Genomic DNA, 20,542 nt, shown 5'->3' on the forward strand with positions numbered 1-20,542 from the left:
GTGGTCAAGGGCAGCCAGCCTGAGCTGGGGCTCCAGGAGCGAGAGACAGGGAGATGTGCTTAGACCCTTGGCTCTCTGGCGCCCTTAGGCCCGCGGAGGGATGAAGGGCGCCTTTCTGTCCCAAATGCGGACATAGGCAGTGTGACCCCATGTCATGGAGTTGACAAAGTCCTGTGGAAGTATCAAAGACTCTGCAGACTTGAGAGCTGTGTTTCTGCCCTGCTCTTAGATAAACAAGCTGATAATAAAACACCCCAGTTGTGTTTTGGCTTGGAGATGCTCACCGACTTCCCCAAGGCCACTCAGCTGCTAAGTAACTTGGCTCCTGATTCTTGGTCTAGGTTTCTTTTGTTTTTGTTTTTGGTGGGTTTTTCCCCCTGCATCATAGCCAAGGTGGTGGTCTAATTTTGAAGAGGGGATAGATAGGTAGTTAGGCAGACATTGATATTTTTTTAAAAATGTGGTTATTTTAATGTAGTTCTAAAATACCATTCTTAGCATGACATCGACTGGGAAAACATCTCCCACAGCCCCAATTCTCTATGACAGCCACTCAGACAGGATTTTGAAAAAGAAAACTGGCAGCAAATTGGATGCCTGTTGGGGGGAAGAGACAATCAAAGGAGAAGAAAAGCAGGTGGGGGTGGGGAAACAAAGAAGGGAAAAAAGGAAGCTCTTACCACAGTTTCTGAGAACAACTTTATTCTAAAGGTTTCCTTCCTAGGGGTCTGTCCAAATAGTTTGGGGGAGTGTCTCCATTGGTCTTTTCTGTCTCATGTCCTCTCTGTAGAAGCCCCAGCTGTGGTCTGCAGGTACAAATGCTTGATGGCAGAGTCTCATTTCCCTCCTTCTCTGTTGTAGCGAATTCATTTTCTCTCTCTCTCTCTCTCTCTCTCTCTCTCTGTATGTCTAAAAATACATATGTGAGAGAGCTTGAGAATGTGTGTGTGTGCATGGATGTCTGTGAGAGCCAATGCATGTGTCTGAAAGGGAGTGTGTTTTAAAGGGGGGTGCTTAAGGTGACAGGGTTGTTGAGAAGATAGGAACAATGAATCAGAGTTTACTGAAAACCTACAGCTGAGTAAGGGTCTTCCTAGTGCTAGCAGACCTGAGAAAATAGTCGGTTCTTAGCATTTCTTAAAGGAAAAAAGTAGAGGAGATGTATTTAAATTAGTGCAGAGAAGAATGATATTAGGCCCATGGGCCTTTCTTGACAGGCCTTCTGGCTTGTGACATTTGTGTGACCTCCAACTAGGCTGCAAGAGCCCAAGGGCAGAAACTGGGGCTTTCCACTCCATATGTCTCCCTACTTTCTTCCCCCATCTCTAACATGGATGGCTTGCACACTGTGCTGTGGAAGCCAAAGGGAGAGACTAAGTCCCTTTTGTGAGCCAGTTCCCTTTTGTCTACATTTCACAGCCTAGGTTAAAAGCCCATTCCTGCCCCCCTCCCCACAGTTAGTTACCTTGCATCTCAAGGTAAGACGCACTGAAAGACCCAGTGAAGAAACAGTTTAATGCATCCCCTCTAAAAAGTATGCTTCCAGCTGACTGGGGGTGAGTACCCATTTTTGCTTTCAAAGAACGGTGCAAGGGCCCTCTCCAGAGAGAGACACTATATGCCTCATTCCAGATAGTAACACTTCTGTTCAGTCTTTCTCTCAGATTTCACTTTCTGATATTTTGGTACAGCACTGTGCCCTTTGGGGGATTATTTCATTCTGCCCTGCCTTGTATTTAATCTTTACCACAATCACACCTAACAGGTATCATGATTCTTATTTTGTAAGGTGATGGAACTTGAGGCTCAGAAGTGTGAGATAATTTGCTACAGGTCACTTGGTTGGTGAGTGTGTGAGCTTACATGTGGCAGAGCTGAGATTTGAACCCAAGTTCCAGTCCGTATGTCAGGACTTTTTCAGGATGGCACACTGTCAGCTTGGGGCAGGCCAGGGTGAGGGATGTGGTGGGAGGAACACACAGGCCTTTTGATGCCTTTTTCCTCTATCTCCTCCTGTCTTCTATCTTTCATAATAGTCTTATTTTTCTGAGCCAGCTCTCTCTCTTATTATCATCTTATTTACCTATCATATCTATCAATTGATAAATCTATCTAATCTACCTCTATTCCCATTTCTAAAGAATAGTGTGTATAAATAAGACTTCAGAAATCCAGCTGCCTTCTTAGGAAAGAAGATAGTCACAATTCAGACTGTTCCAGTTCCGGACAGCAGGTGAACAACCAAGACATACCATGATTTGGTGGGAAAGGCAAAGGCCTGGCCTGAGGATAGATAGGGACAGCTGGTTCCCAGATCAGATTCCTCCATGGCCTTTTTTGTGCAACTACAGGTAAGTCACAACCTCTCCCTAGCCCTAGTTTGTTGTTTTCTGTAAAACGGGGAAACATAATACCCAACCTCCCTCCTTCCCAGGCGTTGTTGTGAGAATAAAATAGCATGATTCATTTATCCATGAATCATGAATAGCTGTTTCTGTTTTAATTACAAGACATTTATGTTCTTTCAAAACCTTCAAAGTTTATAATCCTATGATTCACTTAAGGAACACTTATTGCACACCTATTGTGTGCTAGGACCCAGACATAATGAGCATATTGAAAGCTTTTGAGAAAAATGAGATGTATGAGACAAAGTAGACATTTAAAAACACGTTCCCTCCTATTGATGGAACATCTTAGTTTTTACTTTTTCTGCCATGGCATAATAAAAGCAACAACCTAAGGGGGAAAACAGATAAACTGTTACACAGCTTGCTGATGCCAATACTACTGTGCGCTCTGACACATCCTGCAGATAATAGTGAGAATATCTATAGCTCATTGTATTAGGTGTCACATCACCTCGTTTGCACTATCCTTTGGGATGTTTGTAGCATAAAGATTGCCTTTCACCATCCTGGGCTCCAGTTGTTTCTTTAGTCAATAACATTTAAAAAGGGCATCCTACATTCTATAGGATGAGGATTGTTCTTATTTTACAAAGAGATTGTAATTTGTGGTGGTTGTCTACCTTCAGATACGACCTCTTCTGGCTTATGGAATCAAACTTTGATTATGTGTCCATTCTTTTGATTTCAGTAGTTAGCTATGTGTTATTTGGCAGCTATTAAGAGTAAAGGTGTATGGGGCAGTGGAAAGAGCCCTAGGACTGAGAAGAACTGGGTTCTTTTCTAGATTCTGCTGTTAAGTTGCTGTGTGCCTTTGGGCAAACTTCTGTCCTTCTCTGAGCCTCAATTTTCTGAACTGTGGAACAAGGAAGCTTTGGACTAGGTGATGGCTAAGGTCTCTTCTCTCTCTGATCTTTTCTAATATACTAGGCAGTTCCTGAAACATTCTTTTTTCCTGAAGCCAGAACTTTTCTCAATATATTTTAACAACACTACCTCCAGTTTGTGAGTTTTGGCTATGGTGTGATAAGCTGACTCTACATATCGAAGAACACTGTCCCCAAATTTAATTATCTTGGGGTACAATTACTGCATAGGATAAAATGAGCCATTTTGTTCAACATGACTGCAGCCTTTGCCTAAATGCCGGTTACAGGATAACAACTTAGAGGCTAACTCAGTAATGCTCAGGGATAGGTGAGGTATTGTGCCAGCAGACCAAACTAGTGTCGAAATGTTTTCATCTAGAGACCTGTGTCTTTTTCCCATGTTGTGATATATTATTGGGGATGTCTTTATCCATTGTCGCTGCCTGTAGACATTTGAATAACCTAGACACAATGCTTGCTGGCCACTCACCCTCATCCACTATCAATGTCTCAAACTCCAAGGAGCTATCAGAGGCTTGGAGCAAAATTCTGATGGTGCCATAAAGTGCCTAGTTTATAAGGATTCAAATGATGGAATCAGTGCAGCCCCTACTTTTATTCTCATAGGTGGTTACTAGTAAGCACTCTGCTATCCCAAACTATTTGATGGGAGCAATGGAGTCCTCCAAATTGTGAGGACTGTGAATTTATGCCCAGATGAAAGCATTTCTGTCCTCACAATGTTGAAGCGGGTGACCTTTCTGACGTTAATTTGGTTAATTTGTTTTTCCATCTGTGCCATGCATTTCGGGAGGACGTGAGGAACAAGCTTGACGCCGCCACTTATGTGTATTTCCCCTTTTTGTATTGCTGGAGACTTGGTTTGGGTGTCCCTCTGCTCATTGTTCAAGCTCTCTCTTTCGACATCTGCTAATATCCTAGCCCCTTGACTGATCTAGATATAACTATGCTTTCTTTTGCCAGTGACAATGTAAAATTGGATGGTTCAAAAGAAAAACAAATTTTGAGACATATAGGCATTTTACTAACATGAATACTAGCATTTGAAAAATTAAGCTATATAGTTAGTTTTCCTAAATTTGTAAGATTTTTTTTAAAGACTTGACCTGATGCCATTGGAGATTGAAGAAGAAAGATCTATTCCCAACAGTCTCCCAAGATCTCTTTACCTGATTTATTTATTTATTTATTTATTTATTTATTTATTTATTTATTTATTTTTAAGATTTTATTTATCTATTCATGAGAGACACACAGAGAGAGAGAGAGAGAGAGAGAGAGACAGACAGACACAGGCAGAGGGAGAAGCAGGCTCCATGCAGGGAGCCCGACGACGTGGGACTCAATCCCAGGTCTCCAGGACCACGCCCTGGGCCGAAGGCAGGCGCTGAACTGCTGAGCCACCGGGGCTGCCCTCTTTACCTGTTTTTTTTTTTTTTTAAACTTTTATTTATTTATGATAGGCACACAGTGAGAGAGAGAGAGGCAGAGACACAGGCAGAGGGAGAAGCAGGCTCCATGCACCGGGAGCCCGACGTGGGATTCGATCCCAGGTCTCCAGGACCGCGCCCTGGGCCAAAGGCAGGCGCCAAACCGCTGCGCCACCCAGGGATCCCTCTTTACCTGTTTTAATTTAATTCAAATTTAGCAGAGCTTGAACAGAGTAAGATGTTGTATGCATTGATACAAATTCTAATTTTATATAATTACTTTTGAAACATGATATTTTCTGGTAAACTCAGACCCTTTGCAAAGAACCTTCAAGATCAATGTGTTTATTAAAAACCAATGCTAAATATCACACATACATTATTCATTTAATTCTCACACAACTGCTGAAGTGGGTATTGCATCAATTCCCCATTTTATGGAGGAAGTCACTGAGGCTCAGGGAATTCAACTGATTTTCCTGAGGTCACACAGGTAACAAATGGTAAAGCTTGGCTTTGCACTTGGTTCTACCTAGCTGTAACTCCAGAGATATTTGTCTTAGGATATTATTTTTGCAAATGTCTTCAATTCTAGGCTGAAACTGATAGGTACTGCTTGATAGGTCCTGCTTTTCCCCTTCCTGCTTGTGTATTTTTTGGTGTTGTGGTCACTTCAGGCCAGCCCCATGCTGAAGGGGGAAGGGGAAGACACTTTGGAGCCAGAGGTCTCTTGGCACCTTGTTCCCCATGAGGAGCTTGGAAAACCAGGCCTAAAGACAAGTATTCAGATCTTACAAACCTGATACCTGCCTCTCTGTCTCGTGGTGGCATAGAAGTTGGCTTACTTGCCCCCCTACACACCTTTTCCATCTGCTTCCTGTTTGGGCACACTGGCCTCCCTAACTCTGCTCTGTCCTGTATTCTCCTGGTGCCTTGGGAGACTTGAAGGCAAGCAAGACAGTGTCAGTTTTACTGGTACAACTGCAGCATATGATTGCTCTTAAGTTTAGCCCTCTATCTTTGAGCAGGAGGCAATGACAAACGGTTTATTCTAAGGCCTTTGATTTCCTTCGTAATTGTAAGCATCGAGGCTGACTCATCTCTCAAAGGCTTCTCTCTCTCTTTCTCTCTCTCTCTCTCTTTTGGCTGGTGTTGTTTTGAGGTTTTCTTGTTTGTTCTTACCTTATTTTGGGGGAAGAGAGGGATCGATTTTCATCTTGATTTTGGGTAAAAGAACCAGCCTACTCTTTGGATGACCAGATCTGGGAAGCGGAGGAAGAAGAAGGAGCTGCAACTCCAAAACAGGTACATAAATGTCTGGATCGGGGCAAGGGGAAAGGGGAGGAAAGGGGGAAAGGGAGAGTAATGTCAGAAAAATTCAGCCAGAACTAGGCTGTGTGTGTCAGGATGAGACCCTGGACTAATAGGTTATGGACCTGCTATTGTGAATGGGGGCTTGCTAGAGACTTAGTCTAGGACTGAGGTGGGTGCTGTGCATAATCTTTGGTTAAAATGATCAGTCTTGTGGATGCAGTTTAGTAGTTGGGCTTAGGCATTCACCTTGGGTCCAGGGGATGGTGCTTTGCAGTCAAAATAGCTTTAAAAAAATCCATGTTAAGGATTTTCCTGCTAGCTCAGTTCTGAAGCCATAGAAAGACTCCTGGTCTTTTCTCATACTGCACCTTAGTTATCTGGCAAGAATTTATTACTGATATGCATGACTTTGGTCATCAAGGAAAGTAGGCAAAGAAAATTTTGGAAACAAAAGAGGGGTGGGATTTTTGTGGGTCTGTGGGTTTGCTTGTGTTTGTTTTTGGACAGAGCTCATGTATTAGATTATTGAATAATAAACTCCTACTTACTTTTCCTTTGTCAAAGCCATATATGTACCTGATCTTTGGGATTTAAGCTCCCTCCCCCCACTCAACTATAATATATAGAATGTTACCATAAAACTCCATGGAAAAGGGGAGCTCAGAAAAAAAATGACATGTGACCATTTCCCTTCTTATCAAAAGGTTTAGTTCCCCAAATTATCTTCTCTGTCAAGAACCAACATCCACTCACTCACTCCAAACCATAACCTTTGGAGCTGTCCTAAATTCTTTCCTTTTTATCACAATTCCTCTGAGTTCCATCAGTTCTACCCATAAAATCCATTTCCTGCCCCAGCCCCAGTGACAATGGCTAGTATCAGCATCTCGTTGCCTCTTGGCTCATCTACCTGCTTCAGACTCTACCCAAACCCGGGTTTTCACTGCTTCCTGTGCTTTTTCCAACTGCAGCTCTGACTCTGTCACTCTCTATTGAAAACCCTGCAGTAGTTGTCTACTGCCTTCAGGAGAAGGTCCAGCTCCATAACATGGCTTACAGGGCCATCCCTGAGCTCATCCCTGCCTATGCAGATTTATCTCCTTCCATCCCCTTTGGACAGTTTTAAGAATATAACAACCTCTTTCCCATCTCTCTGCCTTTGCACAAGCTGTTCTCTCTCTGGACATCCATTTCTCCACACCCCTTGCCCCCAGGGCTGACTTAGATGTTCTGCTCTCACAGTACTTTGTTTATGTCTTGGCCATTGACTTATCACAAGGTTTTGTAAATTGTTGCTGCCTTGCGTATTTCCTTCACTTCGCTGTTAGATCCTTTATGAAAAGAGTAGCATTATCTTGCTCATATTTGAATCTTTAGTATCTGGCACAAAGTAGGCAGTTCATATCGATTTTTTAAAAAATGAATGAAAGAGCAAATGAGTAACAGAGGCCAGGATGTGCAGGAAAGAATACTGCATGGGGTCCAGAGAGATCCCCACTGGGGGATCCTATGAAGCCCCAGAGGAGCCTGAGATAGGTACCATGGAGAAGGGACATATAGAACAGGTTTGCCAATACACTAAGACTTAACTCTGATCACCAATCCTGTGTAGGGAGTCTCATTAGAAATGGCCTGGACATGATGTTTGTTTGTTTTGGTACAAATTGATGTTCTGTTCATGAAAAAAATATAATCAAGTTGTACAATTTTTGATAAATAGAGAAAAGGCATAAGGCAAATAAAATCCTACCACTTAATACAGATGCTGTTTGTATTGGGGTGCATTTCTTTTATTTTTGTGCATATTTTCCTTCACATGGTTGTAATCATGATTAATACAATTCTATATTTTGTATTTGCTATTTAAAAGCTCTTTGTAAACATCAGTTTAATGATTACATAATTTTCCAGACTGTGGTCATTCCATAATTTATATAACTAGTCTTGTTGCTGGGCTAGCTTTTTTCCTTAAATGCTTTCCTGTTATGGCTCATGTACATATAGTTTTTCCTGTCTGAAGGAAGATTTCATTAGGATAGATTCCTAGAAGGGAATTACTGGGTCAAAGGGCCTGGGGATGATATTTGGCTCCATACTTATGTGTCCAGTTTGCTTTCTGGAAGAGCTGTACAAATTTTCAGTGCTCCTAACCTAGATGGATGTGCCCATTTCATTCAACCTGGACAGCATAGAGTAGTATCATTAAAAAATAAAAATGAACTCCATCAATGTCCTAGTTAATTGATGGACAATATTACCTTATTCTTGTCTCAGTGTACATTTCAAAATTATGAGTAAGGTTGGTTGGTTTTCTTTTAATCCTTTTTCCTTCCTTTTTCTTTTTTTTTTTTATTCCCCTTTTTTCCTTTTGCCTAATTGGGCTTTCTGTTTTCTGGACTGTCGGTTCAGGGCTGATTTTTTTTAAGTTCTTTTTTTTTTTTTTTTTTTTAAATAAGCAACCAGAGGCAGCTCTGCTTGAGGGTGAAGCCGCCTCCCAGTTTTCCCTCCCCCTTTGCCACCCTCCCCCCCATAGCTCCTTCCACCAGGTCCAGTGACAATTGGATGATGCAGCCTTGATAATCATCGATTCCAGAATGGGTGGCTGCATTCCTTTTCTGAAGGCAGCAAGGACACTGTGCCCCAGAATCATGCCCCCTTTGCTGTTATTGTCCGCCTTTATTTTTTTAGTAAACGTCCTGGGAGGAGCCCCAGGACACAATCCGGACCGCAGGACGAAGATGATATCGATACACAGTCTGTCGGAGCTGGAGCGTCTGAAGCTGCAAGAGACTGCTTACCACGAACTCGTGGCCAGACATTTCCTCTCTGAATTCAAACCTAACAGAGGTGAGCTGGCCCGGAACGTGGGGTCCCCTCCTTCGGGCGAGCGGACCCCGGGCAGGACGGGCCGAGTCGGGGGTCCAGGAGGGTAGGAGAGGCTCCCTCTCAGGTCCCTTGGTGCCGGGACAACTGAGGAAGCGGGAGTTGAAGGGTATTTGCTGAATGTGGGGGAGGTCGAGATTAGTTGAGTTGGGTCAAAACCTGGGGGCTGGAGGGGCGGTCAGACAGACAGGCGAATGGCAGGGACAGACAGGTGGACAGAGGGCAGGTGAAGAGACAGACGCACCAGGTGCGGTGCGCGAACAAGTCAGTGCGAGAGGGACACTCCGAGAAAGGACCGGGACGCACAGAGACGGCATGCTCAAGAGATGGCGAGTCCAGGGAGATAGCGAGACAGTTGGGAGAGACACACGCCAATCCCGGCACAGAGCGGGAGGGCGGTGCGGGCTCTGGAGCGGGAGCGGGAGCGTTGGCGGGAGGTGCGCTGCGAGCGCTGCCCACCTCAGCCAGCTGCGGGTGAGCGGGCTGTACGGAACCCTGGATGGGGTCTGAGAGTGCGGGGACCGGGAGTGCGAGCGGACTCGGCCGCCCAGGGGGAGGTGGGAAGGAGGGGGCGCACGGGCCGAGGGGCCCCCCTGCGGCAGTGAGAAGTGTGGGGGCGGCGGGCTCGCCAGGCGCATTCAGAGGGCGTGGCCTGAGGTAGCCACGCGAGGGTCGTGGAGACCTGGCTGCCGGGGGTCTGAGCGCCAGGACAGTACGAGTCGCCGCTTCTCGGACTGCGGCGCTGGGAGCGGACGGCAGCCCAGGCGCGAGCGCATCCATAGGAACTTGGCGACCCCTACTTGCCGCCGCAGGCGGAGCCCCTCCCCTAGCCTGTTGCACTGTCCGGGAGCCATGGAGCCAGCAATTGATGCTTGAAGCCTTGAGTGGAATTACTACCCTGCTTGACACGGTGTGCGGTGCTCACGCCGCGCCTCCGATCATCTGATCTGGTTAAATTCTTCGAGTCTCAGGTGTGGTAGATAGGCTTGGTCCCGTTGTCAAACGGGGAAACTGAGGCTGGGAGCAAACACAACACTTTCAGCATCCTGGACTGAGTTGTTTGCTATACCCCTCCCTGTGGATCAATACGTTGAGATGTTTTCGACATTGATTAAATCCAATTTGTGTGAGTGCGCGTGTCTTTTTTTCTCTTCCCATAGCTCTACATATTGACCGTCCAAACACCTTTGAGAAGTGGTTCCTGATTCTGAGAGGACAGCAGAGGGGTGAGGGGCTCTATTACTTTTGGTAGGAAATAAATGGAACGCTGCCCACTCCCCCCCGCCATTGAGTCCCTGGTTACTGGAGGCTGGGCGATGCCCACTGATTTTGGGGTCACTCCCCCTCCCAACACCGTAGGGGATGATTTCAGGAAATGGCCCACTGGCTACAGGCACAGGGCGGTCCCAACTGATCTGCCTAAGCCTTCCCAGTGCATCCACCTCAGACGGATCGCCCAGAAGAAACTGCCCTCACTGCTTCAAGGCTGTCATCCCCTGGCAGGACTTAAGGCAGGGACCTTGAGCTCCATCGGGGTAGTTTGAGTGGAGAGGAGTCTTTTCGCCAAACCACTGCAGGGTCTTTTTTGGCTCACTCCCCGGGAAGGGGCGCTGCGGGTCTGGAGGGGTGGGGTTGGCTGCCAGCGGCTGCTGAGAGGTGTGCCACAGCCCCTGCAGTTCCTCCTGATTTAAGCGCTGCGGAGCGTTGACGTTTCTCATTCTTTCTCTCCCTGGCTCCCCAGCTGTATCACTCAAGACATTTGGCATTCGTCTGGAAGAGGTGCTGGTGAATGAGCTTACCCGCCGCAAGCATCTTGAACTAATAGCCGCGATGGAGATTGAAGAATCCACCGGTCAGGCTGCAGGCCGTCGTCGGGGAAACGTGGTGCAAAGGATGTTTGGCCGCATCAGGCGCTTTTTCAGTCGTAGACGGGATGAGCCCTCCTTGCCCCGGGAGTTTACTCGCCGTGGACGTCGAGTGAGTTAAACACTCCAGGGTTCAGGCAGTGACCCTTCCTGAGGCATCCAGGAATGTGGGTGAATGGGATGGGAGGGTCAAGGCCTGTGTCCTCAGAGGGAGGGGGAGCTGAACGGAACATATTGGAGGGGTGTAACTGGCTTGCCACAGAGAGAATGTCTCCTATTATTAATGTGACCGAATCCTCAGGAAGGTCCAAAGGGACACTCCAGCCCCCGCGCCCATTTTTAAGACACTCTGGGTTTCTCTACAGGGTGCAGTATCTGTGGACAGCCTGGCTGAACTGGAGGATGGGGCCCTGCTGCTGCAGACCCTGCAACTTTCCAAGATTTCCTTTCCAATTGGCCAGCGACTTCTGGGATCCAAAAGGAAAATGAGCCTCAATCCGATTGCTAAACAAATACCCCAGGTTGTTGAGGCTTGCTGCAGCTTCATTGAAAAACATGGTAAGGGGACCGAAAAAAAAATGATGGTTAAATCAAGGTAGGAGGCAATTAAAGGGGAAGAATGGTGTTCTAGAAATGGGGAGAGAAATGGGTTTGAGGATGGGAACCTTCCCCTGCCACCAGTTGGGGTTGGGATTCAGCTGGGGAGAAGGGAAATGCCAGGGAGAGGGGGACCAGATATACTTAGCATCCCCTGTTTTTTTCTTTCAGGCTTAAGCACAGTGGGGATTTTCACTCTGGAATACTCGGAGGAGAGAGTGCGGGAGGTAAATTGGTTATGTTTATACTTCTGTTCCTTGAGTGAGGAAAAGCAGGTGTGTGGGTGTGTGTGTGGGGGGTGGGGGTGTGTTCATGTCTGGTGGGGGCCTGAGGTGGGCAGGGCAGAGGGTCCATGTATTCTCTCTCTTCTTTCTAGCTCCGTGAAGAATTTGATCAAGGTCTGGATGTAGTGCTGGATGATACTCAGAATGTGCATGATGTGGCTGCACTCCTCAAGGAGTTTTTCCGTGACATGAAGGACTCGCTGCTGCCAGATGATCTGTACATGTCCTTCCTTTTGACAGCAAGTGAGTGTTCTGCTCTCCCTTCTTAGGCAAGGAAAGGAAGTAGTAGGGGGGATATAGGGGTATCAGGACAGAGCTCTGGCTGCAGGACCCCAAGGAACTAAAACAGAAGAAACATCAGAAGATGAAAACACATATCCAGATTACTTTCTCTGTATCTCTTAATATTCCATCATAAATCTATTGTTTGGAAATTTCTCTAGAGTTTCTTGAAGCTGCGCGTGTCCTCTTAGGGCAAAGAAGAACCTAGGTTCTATAGAAGGGGTCTGGTTTTGATGGGAGCACTTTCTTACTTTTAGAGTTCCTGAGTTCAAATGCTTTGGGAATAGGCAAAGACAAGATGCCTGGGTACTTTCTCCATAGATTTCCTCAGTTTTCTAGCATAATCACATCTCTCTTGGTATCTGGCTGCTGCCAAGGCTAGCCCCCTGAGCCAGCCCCTATTTTCCTTCTTCTAGCTCTAAAGCCGCAGGATCAGCTTTCTGCACTGCAACTGCTGGTTTACCTGATGCCACCCTGCCATAGTGACACCCTGGAGCGTCTGCTGAAGGCCCTGCATAAAATTACTGAGAACTGCGAGGACTCCATTGGCATTGATGGACAGTTGGTAATAACAACAACAACAACAACAAAAACCCCAACTCTGGAAAAGGGCAATGAGAGAGTAGTAGGGGACATTGTGGGAATATATGAGAGAGAGAGAGAGACAGAGACAGAGACACACAGTGGGAGAGGGAAACAAGAACAAAATGAAACATTTATATTGGTGTTATTTCCATCAGCACCTCAGAGGCAATCACTTTCTGCTTTCCTTTTCATAGGTTTCAGGCAACCGTATGACTTCCACCAATTTGGCTCTGGTGTTTGGATCTGCTCTCCTGAAGAAAGGGAGATTTGCCAAGAGGGAGTCCAGGAAGACAAGACTGGGGATTGACCATTATGTTGCTTCTGTCAATGTGGTCCGTGCCATGATTGATAACTGGGATATCCTCTTCCAGGTAAATGGAACTTCTGGGCAAATTTATTTCACAGCTATCTCTCTCCTACTCTCAAGGCAAGGGAGAGTTGTACATATATCCCTGAGGGTAGCCAAAGAAGGTAGCCACCAAATCTCCCAGAAATTCCTCCTACATTAGCTGGTCATGGTGCTTTCAGTCCTGATAAGGATGAGTGTAAATTTAAAAATGCCATGCAAAAAAATAAAAAAATAAAAATGTCATGTAATAAAGGCTAACATTGCTCATTTTACTCTCAGGTGCCTCCCCATATTCAGAAGCAGGTTGCTAAGCGTGTATGGAAATCCAGTCCTGAAGCCCTGGACTTTATCAGACGCAGGAATTTGAGGAAGATCCAGTGAGTGTTTTCTTGGTTTGTTTAAGCTTAGCCTGGTGCAGAATTTCCTTCTAATCCCAGACCACCATCATGTTAGACAAACTAAGGATAAAAACTGACTCGCTTTTTCAAATTCATTCCCATCCAGGAGTGCACGCATAAAGATGGAAGAGGATGCTTTACTTTCTGATCCAGTGGAAAATTCTGCTGAAGCCCGGGCAGCTGTCCTTGGTCAGAGCAAGCCCTTTGATGAAGGTCAGTTCCCTGCTGGAGGTCAGGCCCTTGCTGGAGATCAGGCCCTTGCTGAAGGTCAATCCTTTGGTGAAGGCCAGGTCCTTGCTGAAGATGAGTCCCTTGAGGAAGTTGAGTCCTCTGAGGAAGATGTGTCAGTCCACGAAGAGCTAGTATATGAGTATCTCAATCAAGGAGTAGTCTTTGGGGAAGTTCAAGGTCTTGAGATCCCAAATGACCTTGAGATTCAAGGCCCACATTTCAAAGGCATCCCAGAGCTTGATGAAGAAGATGAAGATGATGACGACGACAATGATGATACCCTGATTTTTGATGATCTTCCTCCCCTTGAAGGTATTCTAGACCCTGATGATGAAGCTCCTGAACTCATTGAAATCCCAGACTTTGAAGAAATACCATATTTTGATATGGTCCCAGACCCTGAAGGAGCCCCCAATGTGCAAATCCCGAATCCTGGAGAAAACCCAAATCCTGACCCTAAAGAAGGACCAGACTGTGAAGACAACCAAAATCTTGACCTTGCAGAAATTTCCTATCTCCATGTAATCCCAACCAATGAAGAAGCCCCAGACACCCATGAAATCCCAGACCATGTAGATGCTTCAGGTAATGATGAAAACCCAGGTTTTGAAGAAGATCCTAATCTTGAAGAGGTCCCAGCTCTTGATGAAATCCCAAATGATGATGAATCCTTAAATGCTGATGCAATTCCAGATCAGGAAGAAACTCCAGAAATCAATGGAATTGCTGGCTCTGAAGAAGACTCCATCCCTGAGGAGGTCCCAGTTCTCTATGTGGTAACAAGCCCTAAAGATGTGACTGAGATTGATGAAATTCAAGACCAAGAAGAATCTTCAGCTATGAGTGGAATCCCAAACGATGAAGAAGCCTCAGATGCTGAAGAAATCCCAGGGCACAAAGAAGCTTCTGATGTCAGTGGAATCCAAGACTCTAAAGAAAACCCCAGTCTTGAAAACAACTCAGTTTTTAATGTGGTTCCAGAGCCTGGAGATGCTAAAGTCCACAGTGAAATTCCCAGTTCTCAAAAAGACCAAGCCAACACTTTTGAAGAGGATGAAGTTACCAATTTGGCTCCAGAGCCTGAAGAGGTCTCCATTCTCAACAAAATTCCAGACCCTCAGCCAGACCTGGCTGTCAGTCTTGAAGAAATCATGAATATGGAAGTTGTCCCAATGCCTAAGGATCTTGACTCTAAAGAAGCTTGGCATCCCAAGGCAATCCAGTTCCATACAGAAGATGCAGATGTTACATTTCCTGTAGATACCACCCTCCTTAAAAACAAATCTTGGCCTGGCCAAGTCATGGACCATAAGTCCTCCCCAGAGTCATTGATGACCGACACCTGCTTTCTCCCCTCCATGAAGTGCTGTAAGCTTCCAGCTCCAGCTTTGTTACTCATTTGCTTAGTGAAACTAGTCAGGCTGGTTGTAGGGTGGTGGTGGTTATTAGGAGGCCTCCCTCTTCCCCACCTTCCTGGTGGTATTGTCCTTTTGCTCTGAGCACGGGGTATCTGTCTCACTCTTTCTGTTCTCTAACTCAGCCCTATCCCCACCACCTTCCACAGTGGGCCTAGATTTAGAGATCTATGTTCTACTGTTAGGCCGCAGTCTTCTTAACATGTCAAATGGGGATAGTCATTCCTATCCTAGCTTCTTGCCTCATATTGCATTTGAAGGGCAAAATTAGGTCTTAGTCCCTTGGGTGCTATGCAAAGTATGAAGTCTAGAAATATAAGGAGTTAACATTGTTGCTATTTTCCAGGTTCCTCTGAGGAGCCAGCTGTGCCTCCCGGCACTGCCCGTTCCCATGACGATGAGGAAGGAGCGGGTAACCCTCCCATTCTGGAGCAAGACCGCCCATTGCTCCGTGTGCCCCGGGAGAAGGAGGCCAAAACTGGCATCGGCTACTTCTTTCCTTAGATGTTTTTCCTTCTATAAGGTGCCGGACAGGGGAAAAGGGTGGGGGTAGACCTGGGATGTCACAGGAAACATTGAGGAGACTGTTGAAGGTAAAGATCTGAGGGTAAGAAGGATTTCCACCTGATGCTCGGGTCAGGCTGAGAATTCCAAACACACAGCCAGCCCCTTCACTGGGGATGTTTGGTTCCTTTAGCTAGTAAAAGCAGAGGTGTTTCTGTGTCATGCCCAGGCTCCCTGGTGCTACCTTGCCTTTCTCTTTTACCCCTGATCTTGGCTTTCCCACACTGCAGCCCTTCAATTAATTGATGTGACATTTGTGGTAACACCTTGTCCCAGAGAAGCTCACAAATCTCGAGGTGCTTTCCCTCACCCCAAAAGGGAATTGCATGTTTTTCCTGACTTTCCTTCCTTCCTCCCGAGAGCTCAATTGGAAAGGCCCTCAAGACGCATGCTAGGACGTTAGGTCAGCCTACTGACAGCTGACAAACAATTAATGCTAAACCATGTCACACCAACTCATAGCCGTGTCCCCGCAGCAACTCCACCACCTCAGGATTTTCTCCCCTCCAAATTATTTAGACCAATGGCTCATCCAACAGCCACTCCCAAAATTCTGTGCAGTTTTGCTCAGGTCATGCTAACAGGGAAACCTCAAATATAAGCCTAACTAGCCTTCTGGGATCAAAAGTTAGAGGAAAAATCTGATTTTATTACCTAGATCTGTTTTACAGACAGCTGGATTTCACACCCTGTTGTCAGCAAAACAGCTAGTTAGGTAGAAACACATAGTTCCAAGTAGTTAAAGTCACCTGATTAAAATGTTCTTACCTATCGTCTCTGTAGTTCCTCTATGCAGGACGGTACAAATTTGCGGGACATGCTCTGGTAACACACAGATATGGGTTATGTATGACATCCAAAATTATAGCTGATATTGATGGGTAACAACTGCTAAGGTCCACAGAATGAAGAATGTATTGTATTGAGGGATAGAAATTGATCACACAATGGGTAACAACCACAGAGCTCGAAGATTTGTGATTGTTAAAACTTCTCTGGCACTTAATCATTAATAAACATCTGTATTGTGACAGCATATTCATGGCTTACCGTGTGTGTGTGTGTGTGTGTGTGTGTGTGTGTGTGTTTTAATTTGAAAATTGTGCTGATGAGTTGGGAAACTGATTGGAGCTGAAGGGGAAAGAGAGGGAAGAGGAATAAAGGAGAGAGGGTGACATGGATTAAAGGGATGAAAAGGAATGGAATAAAGCAGAGGGGGGAAAAGCAGAGGGGACATGTGGAATAAAGAGGAGGGGTTATGGGGAATAATGGGGAGACATGACATGAATAAAGGGGAGGGAATAATGAATAAAGGAGAAGAATGATGTGGAATAAAGAAGTGGAGGTAATAGGGACAAAAGGGGAGGAGTGATGGGGAATAGAGGAAGAGGTGATGGGGGAAGTGGAAGGGTGATATGGGATAAAGGGATGGATATGATGAGGACAAAAGGGAAGTTATGGGGGATAAAAAACAGGGGTGATGAATAAGTGGGAGGGGTGGGTGACATGAAATAAAGAGGAAGAGGGTGATGAGGTGTAAAAATAAAATGGAAGATGGGAAGACCTGTAGTTGAATAAAGAGAATGGAAGAGTTAAAGTAGAATAAATGGCATAAAGGGAGGGGTGGTGGGAAATAAAGGAGAGGAGGTGATGAGGTATGAAGGGGAAGGGTAATGTGTGATAAAGGGGTGGAAGTGATGGGGAAAAAGGGGGTTTATGGTGAATAAAAAGCAGGGGTGGTGGGGAATAAGGCAGTGATGGGGAATAAAGGGGAGGGTGGTTGACATTCAATAAAGAGGGGGCATGAGATAAAGAGGAAGAGGGTGATGAGTTAAAAGGAGTAAAATGGAAGACAAGGGAAGAGGCTTGATTAAATACAGAGAAAGGAAGAGTTAGAATAAATGGGATAAAAAGGAGAGATAATGGGAAATAAGGGGGCAGAGCTGATGGAGTATGGAGGGGTAGGGTGTTGTGGGATAAAGGGGAGGAGGTGATGTGGGATAATGGGGTGAATGTTTGGGGACAAAAGGGGGTATGGGGAATAAAAAGGGGTGATGGGGAATAAAGAGGTGGTGATGGGTAATAAACAGAGATGTGGGGGACATGGAATAAATGGGGGACATGAGATAAAAGGGAAGGATAATGGGGAATATAGGGGAGGATGGATATGGGATAAAAGGGAGGGTTGGTGGGGAATGAGGAAGAGAAAGTGATGGAATATAAAGGGGAAAGTGTTGTGAGATGAAAGGTTGGAGGTGATGGGGACAAAAGGTGGTTTATGGGGTATAAAAAGCAAGACTGATGGGGAATAAAGAGGCAGAGGTTATGGGCTGGGGACATGGAATAAAGAGGAGGGATATGGGATAAAGAGGAAGAGGGAGTAAAAAGGAGTAAAATGGAAGATGGAAAAGGCTGTGATTGAATAAAGAGAATGGAACAAAGTAGAATAAATGGTTGAGGAGGGACAAAGGAGAAGTAAGAAAGAATGAAGCTTAAGAGGAGGGCCTCCAATGGGGAAAGGAGGGGAATAAAAGGAGAGATCGCTAGATGGTCTCAATTCCCCACTTAAACTAGTGAAAAATGAAAACTTGAAAGCATCTGAAAAATCTATGATTTTTAGGGGTAAGAGAATAACATGTAGCTGTTTGATTGATGACACTTCCAACCTTAAGACTTCATGACATGCTTGGAAATTTCCCGTATCGAGGACAGGGCCTCAGAAGGTGAAATGTTGTGTATTATTTATTTTTGCACACTTTGCTTTAGGGTATTTCCTCACATCGAGTTTTACAGAGAGCAGAAATGTAATATCGGGTCCCTCTTATAATAATTATAATCATTATTTTTTATTTTTTAAAATTATAATCATTATTATAATGATAGTTGACACATATTGAGTTTTTCCAAAGTGTCTGCCACTGGATTTGAAGCTTTACATGCATTACTTTTTTTAATATTCACAACTCTATGAGATACATGTTACTGTAATCCTCATTTTTTTTCCTTGAAAAAAATGAAATACAGAGAGGTCAAATAATCTGCCCAAATGACATATCTGGTAAGTGGAAAACAGCCAGTCTCCAAAGCTGGAGGTTTAACCACTAGATCGTGCTAGACCATCCATTTTAGAATTCTTCCTCTAGACAAGAAGATGCATGGTGATATCTTTGGGAAGTTTTTTGGATGGGATTTGCACTTTCAACAAGAGGGTTTCATGTTCCTTCCTCATAGGTCTTTTCTGTGTAGATAGGACAATGTGTTAGACACCTACTCTCTCAGGTGGACCCTAGAGGTTGCATCTAGGGCCCATAGATATTAAAGCCAGTGGGAAATGTAGAGGTCATCCATTCCAACTCTTACCTTATATAAGTGGTCACACAAGGGCTTCTATTGGGAAACAACATGTTTGAGGTCAGAGATCTGGATTAATACTCAGACAAACCTTCTGACTGCCATTCCCAAAACTTTACAGGACCAAAATAGTAAAATGTGTCCCCAGAAGAGTTTGCCTGTGCTTTCCCCACTCAGTTTAAAAAACCACACACAAGCCAGATAATAAGCAGGAAAGTAGATTGTTTCAAAACAATCCTTTTACTTCCTGGCCTTCCCTGAAACCAGGTCCCCCTCCCCCAAATTATTGTTTTCCTTATGTTCCTCCTCAATGCTGACTGCTAACCAGGAAGTTTGAGCTGAAGGTGGTGAGTAGATGTGGGCATTAGCCTCAGTCTTCCCCAATACTCCAAATGCTTTCCTTACCCTAGGTGGACCTCAACAATATCTGCATGGAAGACCCATCCCACACACCCTTACTTCACCACCCTGTCCTTTCAATTCTTAGTACTTCAAGCTACTTGGCACCACTGGGAATGACTGGACTTCTGAAGACTCAACTCCACTGTGACTGGAATCTCCTAACAGTGGCTAGGACATACATGATCTACTATTTAGCTTCATTGAGATAGCCAGTAGCTCAAGCCCTTCCTTTCCTCTTTATTTCTGTCCTTATCCAGCCAGATGCCAAGGAATATTGATTTTGAACTGACCACATCTTCAACCTATTTCCCTCCAAATACCACATCTGTGCTAGTTATTTTCAGGTTTGAGATCCTCTGTAAATCTGATCTCTGCAATCAAATAATGGCTCATGTGAGAGAAAGGAGTAGCACTCCACACATTGATGTATCTAGTAGGTAGAATTTCCAACCTGAGATGGTTCCTCAGGCCACTCAGCAATCCTTTCACATGCCCCAGGTCATCTCCTTCTCTAATTCTCCGCTCATTTATATTCCATTTCTACCTCATTCCCATCAAATAACAGCCCTTTGAGTCTAACTCACCTCAAATACATCCTTTCTTCTGCTTTATTCTGGTTTTATTTTCTCTTCTTCTCTTGAGTCTTTAGGTAGGAACTTACATGACTGTCTTCTCTTTTCTAATGTAAGCCTCAGTACTTTCACAGGGTACCACAAGTGTTGATATGTTGTATTTTCATTCTGCTCAATATATTTTTATTTCCCTTGAGACTTCCTCTTTGACCCATGGATTATTTAGAAGGTTAGTTTCATTTCCAAGTTTTGAAAGTTTTCTGTTATCTTTCTGCTGTTGATTTGTACTGCTGTCTGGCTCACCTGTTGTAGGTGGGACTTGAGCACCTAGATCTAGAGGAACAATGAGCCTACCTGGACCACCTTGTGTTGCTAAAATGAAGCTGGAATTCAGGAAATGGCAGGCCTGGGTCACTTTTTTCTGTTGGGTGAGAGGTCATAGGATGTCTTGATATTGTGCTGTTTCTCCAGTCCTGGGATTTCAAGTCAGTGCATCTTCCTCTTTCATCTTTCAGAATTCTCTTTTGGTTTGCTCTGCAGTTATTTCCAGGGTTTATAGTTGTATTTAGTAGGGAGGAGCTTGAGCAAAAAAGATCTATGTGATCTTATCCTGAGTACAAGTCTCCTGGATATTTAAAAAAATTATTTAGATATAATTTCCATATTATAGAATTCATAATTTAGAGTTTACAATTCAATATTTTTAATTGTATTCACAGAGT

At 44.9% G+C, this 20,542-nt stretch overlaps 1 protein-coding gene across 3 annotated transcripts in view; it reads left to right on the top strand.

The window, feature by feature from the left end:
- ARHGAP36 (Rho GTPase activating protein 36) overlaps nt 1-16,527 on the top strand; it is a 31,373-nt gene extending 14,846 nt beyond the window's left edge. The window contains exons 2-12 of one of the 3 annotated variants that reach the window (XM_038586607.1): nt 8,731-8,889; nt 10,086-10,151; nt 10,667-10,902; nt 11,156-11,348; nt 11,559-11,614; nt 11,764-11,914; nt 12,370-12,518; nt 12,733-12,909; nt 13,167-13,264; nt 13,392-13,498; nt 15,278-16,527. In XM_038586607.1, coding sequence (XP_038442535.1) covers nt 8,731-8,889; nt 10,086-10,151; nt 10,667-10,902; nt 11,156-11,348; nt 11,559-11,614; nt 11,764-11,914; nt 12,370-12,518; nt 12,733-12,909; nt 13,167-13,264; nt 13,392-13,498; nt 15,278-15,435 — 1,550 coding nt within the window. In that variant the 3' untranslated portion in view covers nt 15,436-16,527. Of the gene's footprint in view, nt 1-8,584; nt 8,890-9,623; nt 9,897-10,085; nt 10,152-10,666; nt 10,903-11,155; nt 11,349-11,558; nt 11,615-11,763; nt 11,915-12,369; nt 12,519-12,732; nt 12,910-13,166; nt 13,265-13,391; nt 13,499-15,277 lie in introns of those variants that run through there. The other 2 variants (XM_038586606.1, XM_038586608.1) reach the window with 2 other exon arrangements.
- Nucleotides 16,528-20,542: the final 4,015 nt, after the last annotated feature.

This window comes from Canis lupus, chromosome X (genome assembly GCF_011100685.1).
Source record: "Canis lupus familiaris isolate Mischka breed German Shepherd chromosome X, alternate assembly UU_Cfam_GSD_1.0, whole genome shotgun sequence".
NCBI classification, from domain to species: domain Eukaryota; kingdom Metazoa; phylum Chordata; class Mammalia; order Carnivora; family Canidae; genus Canis; species Canis lupus.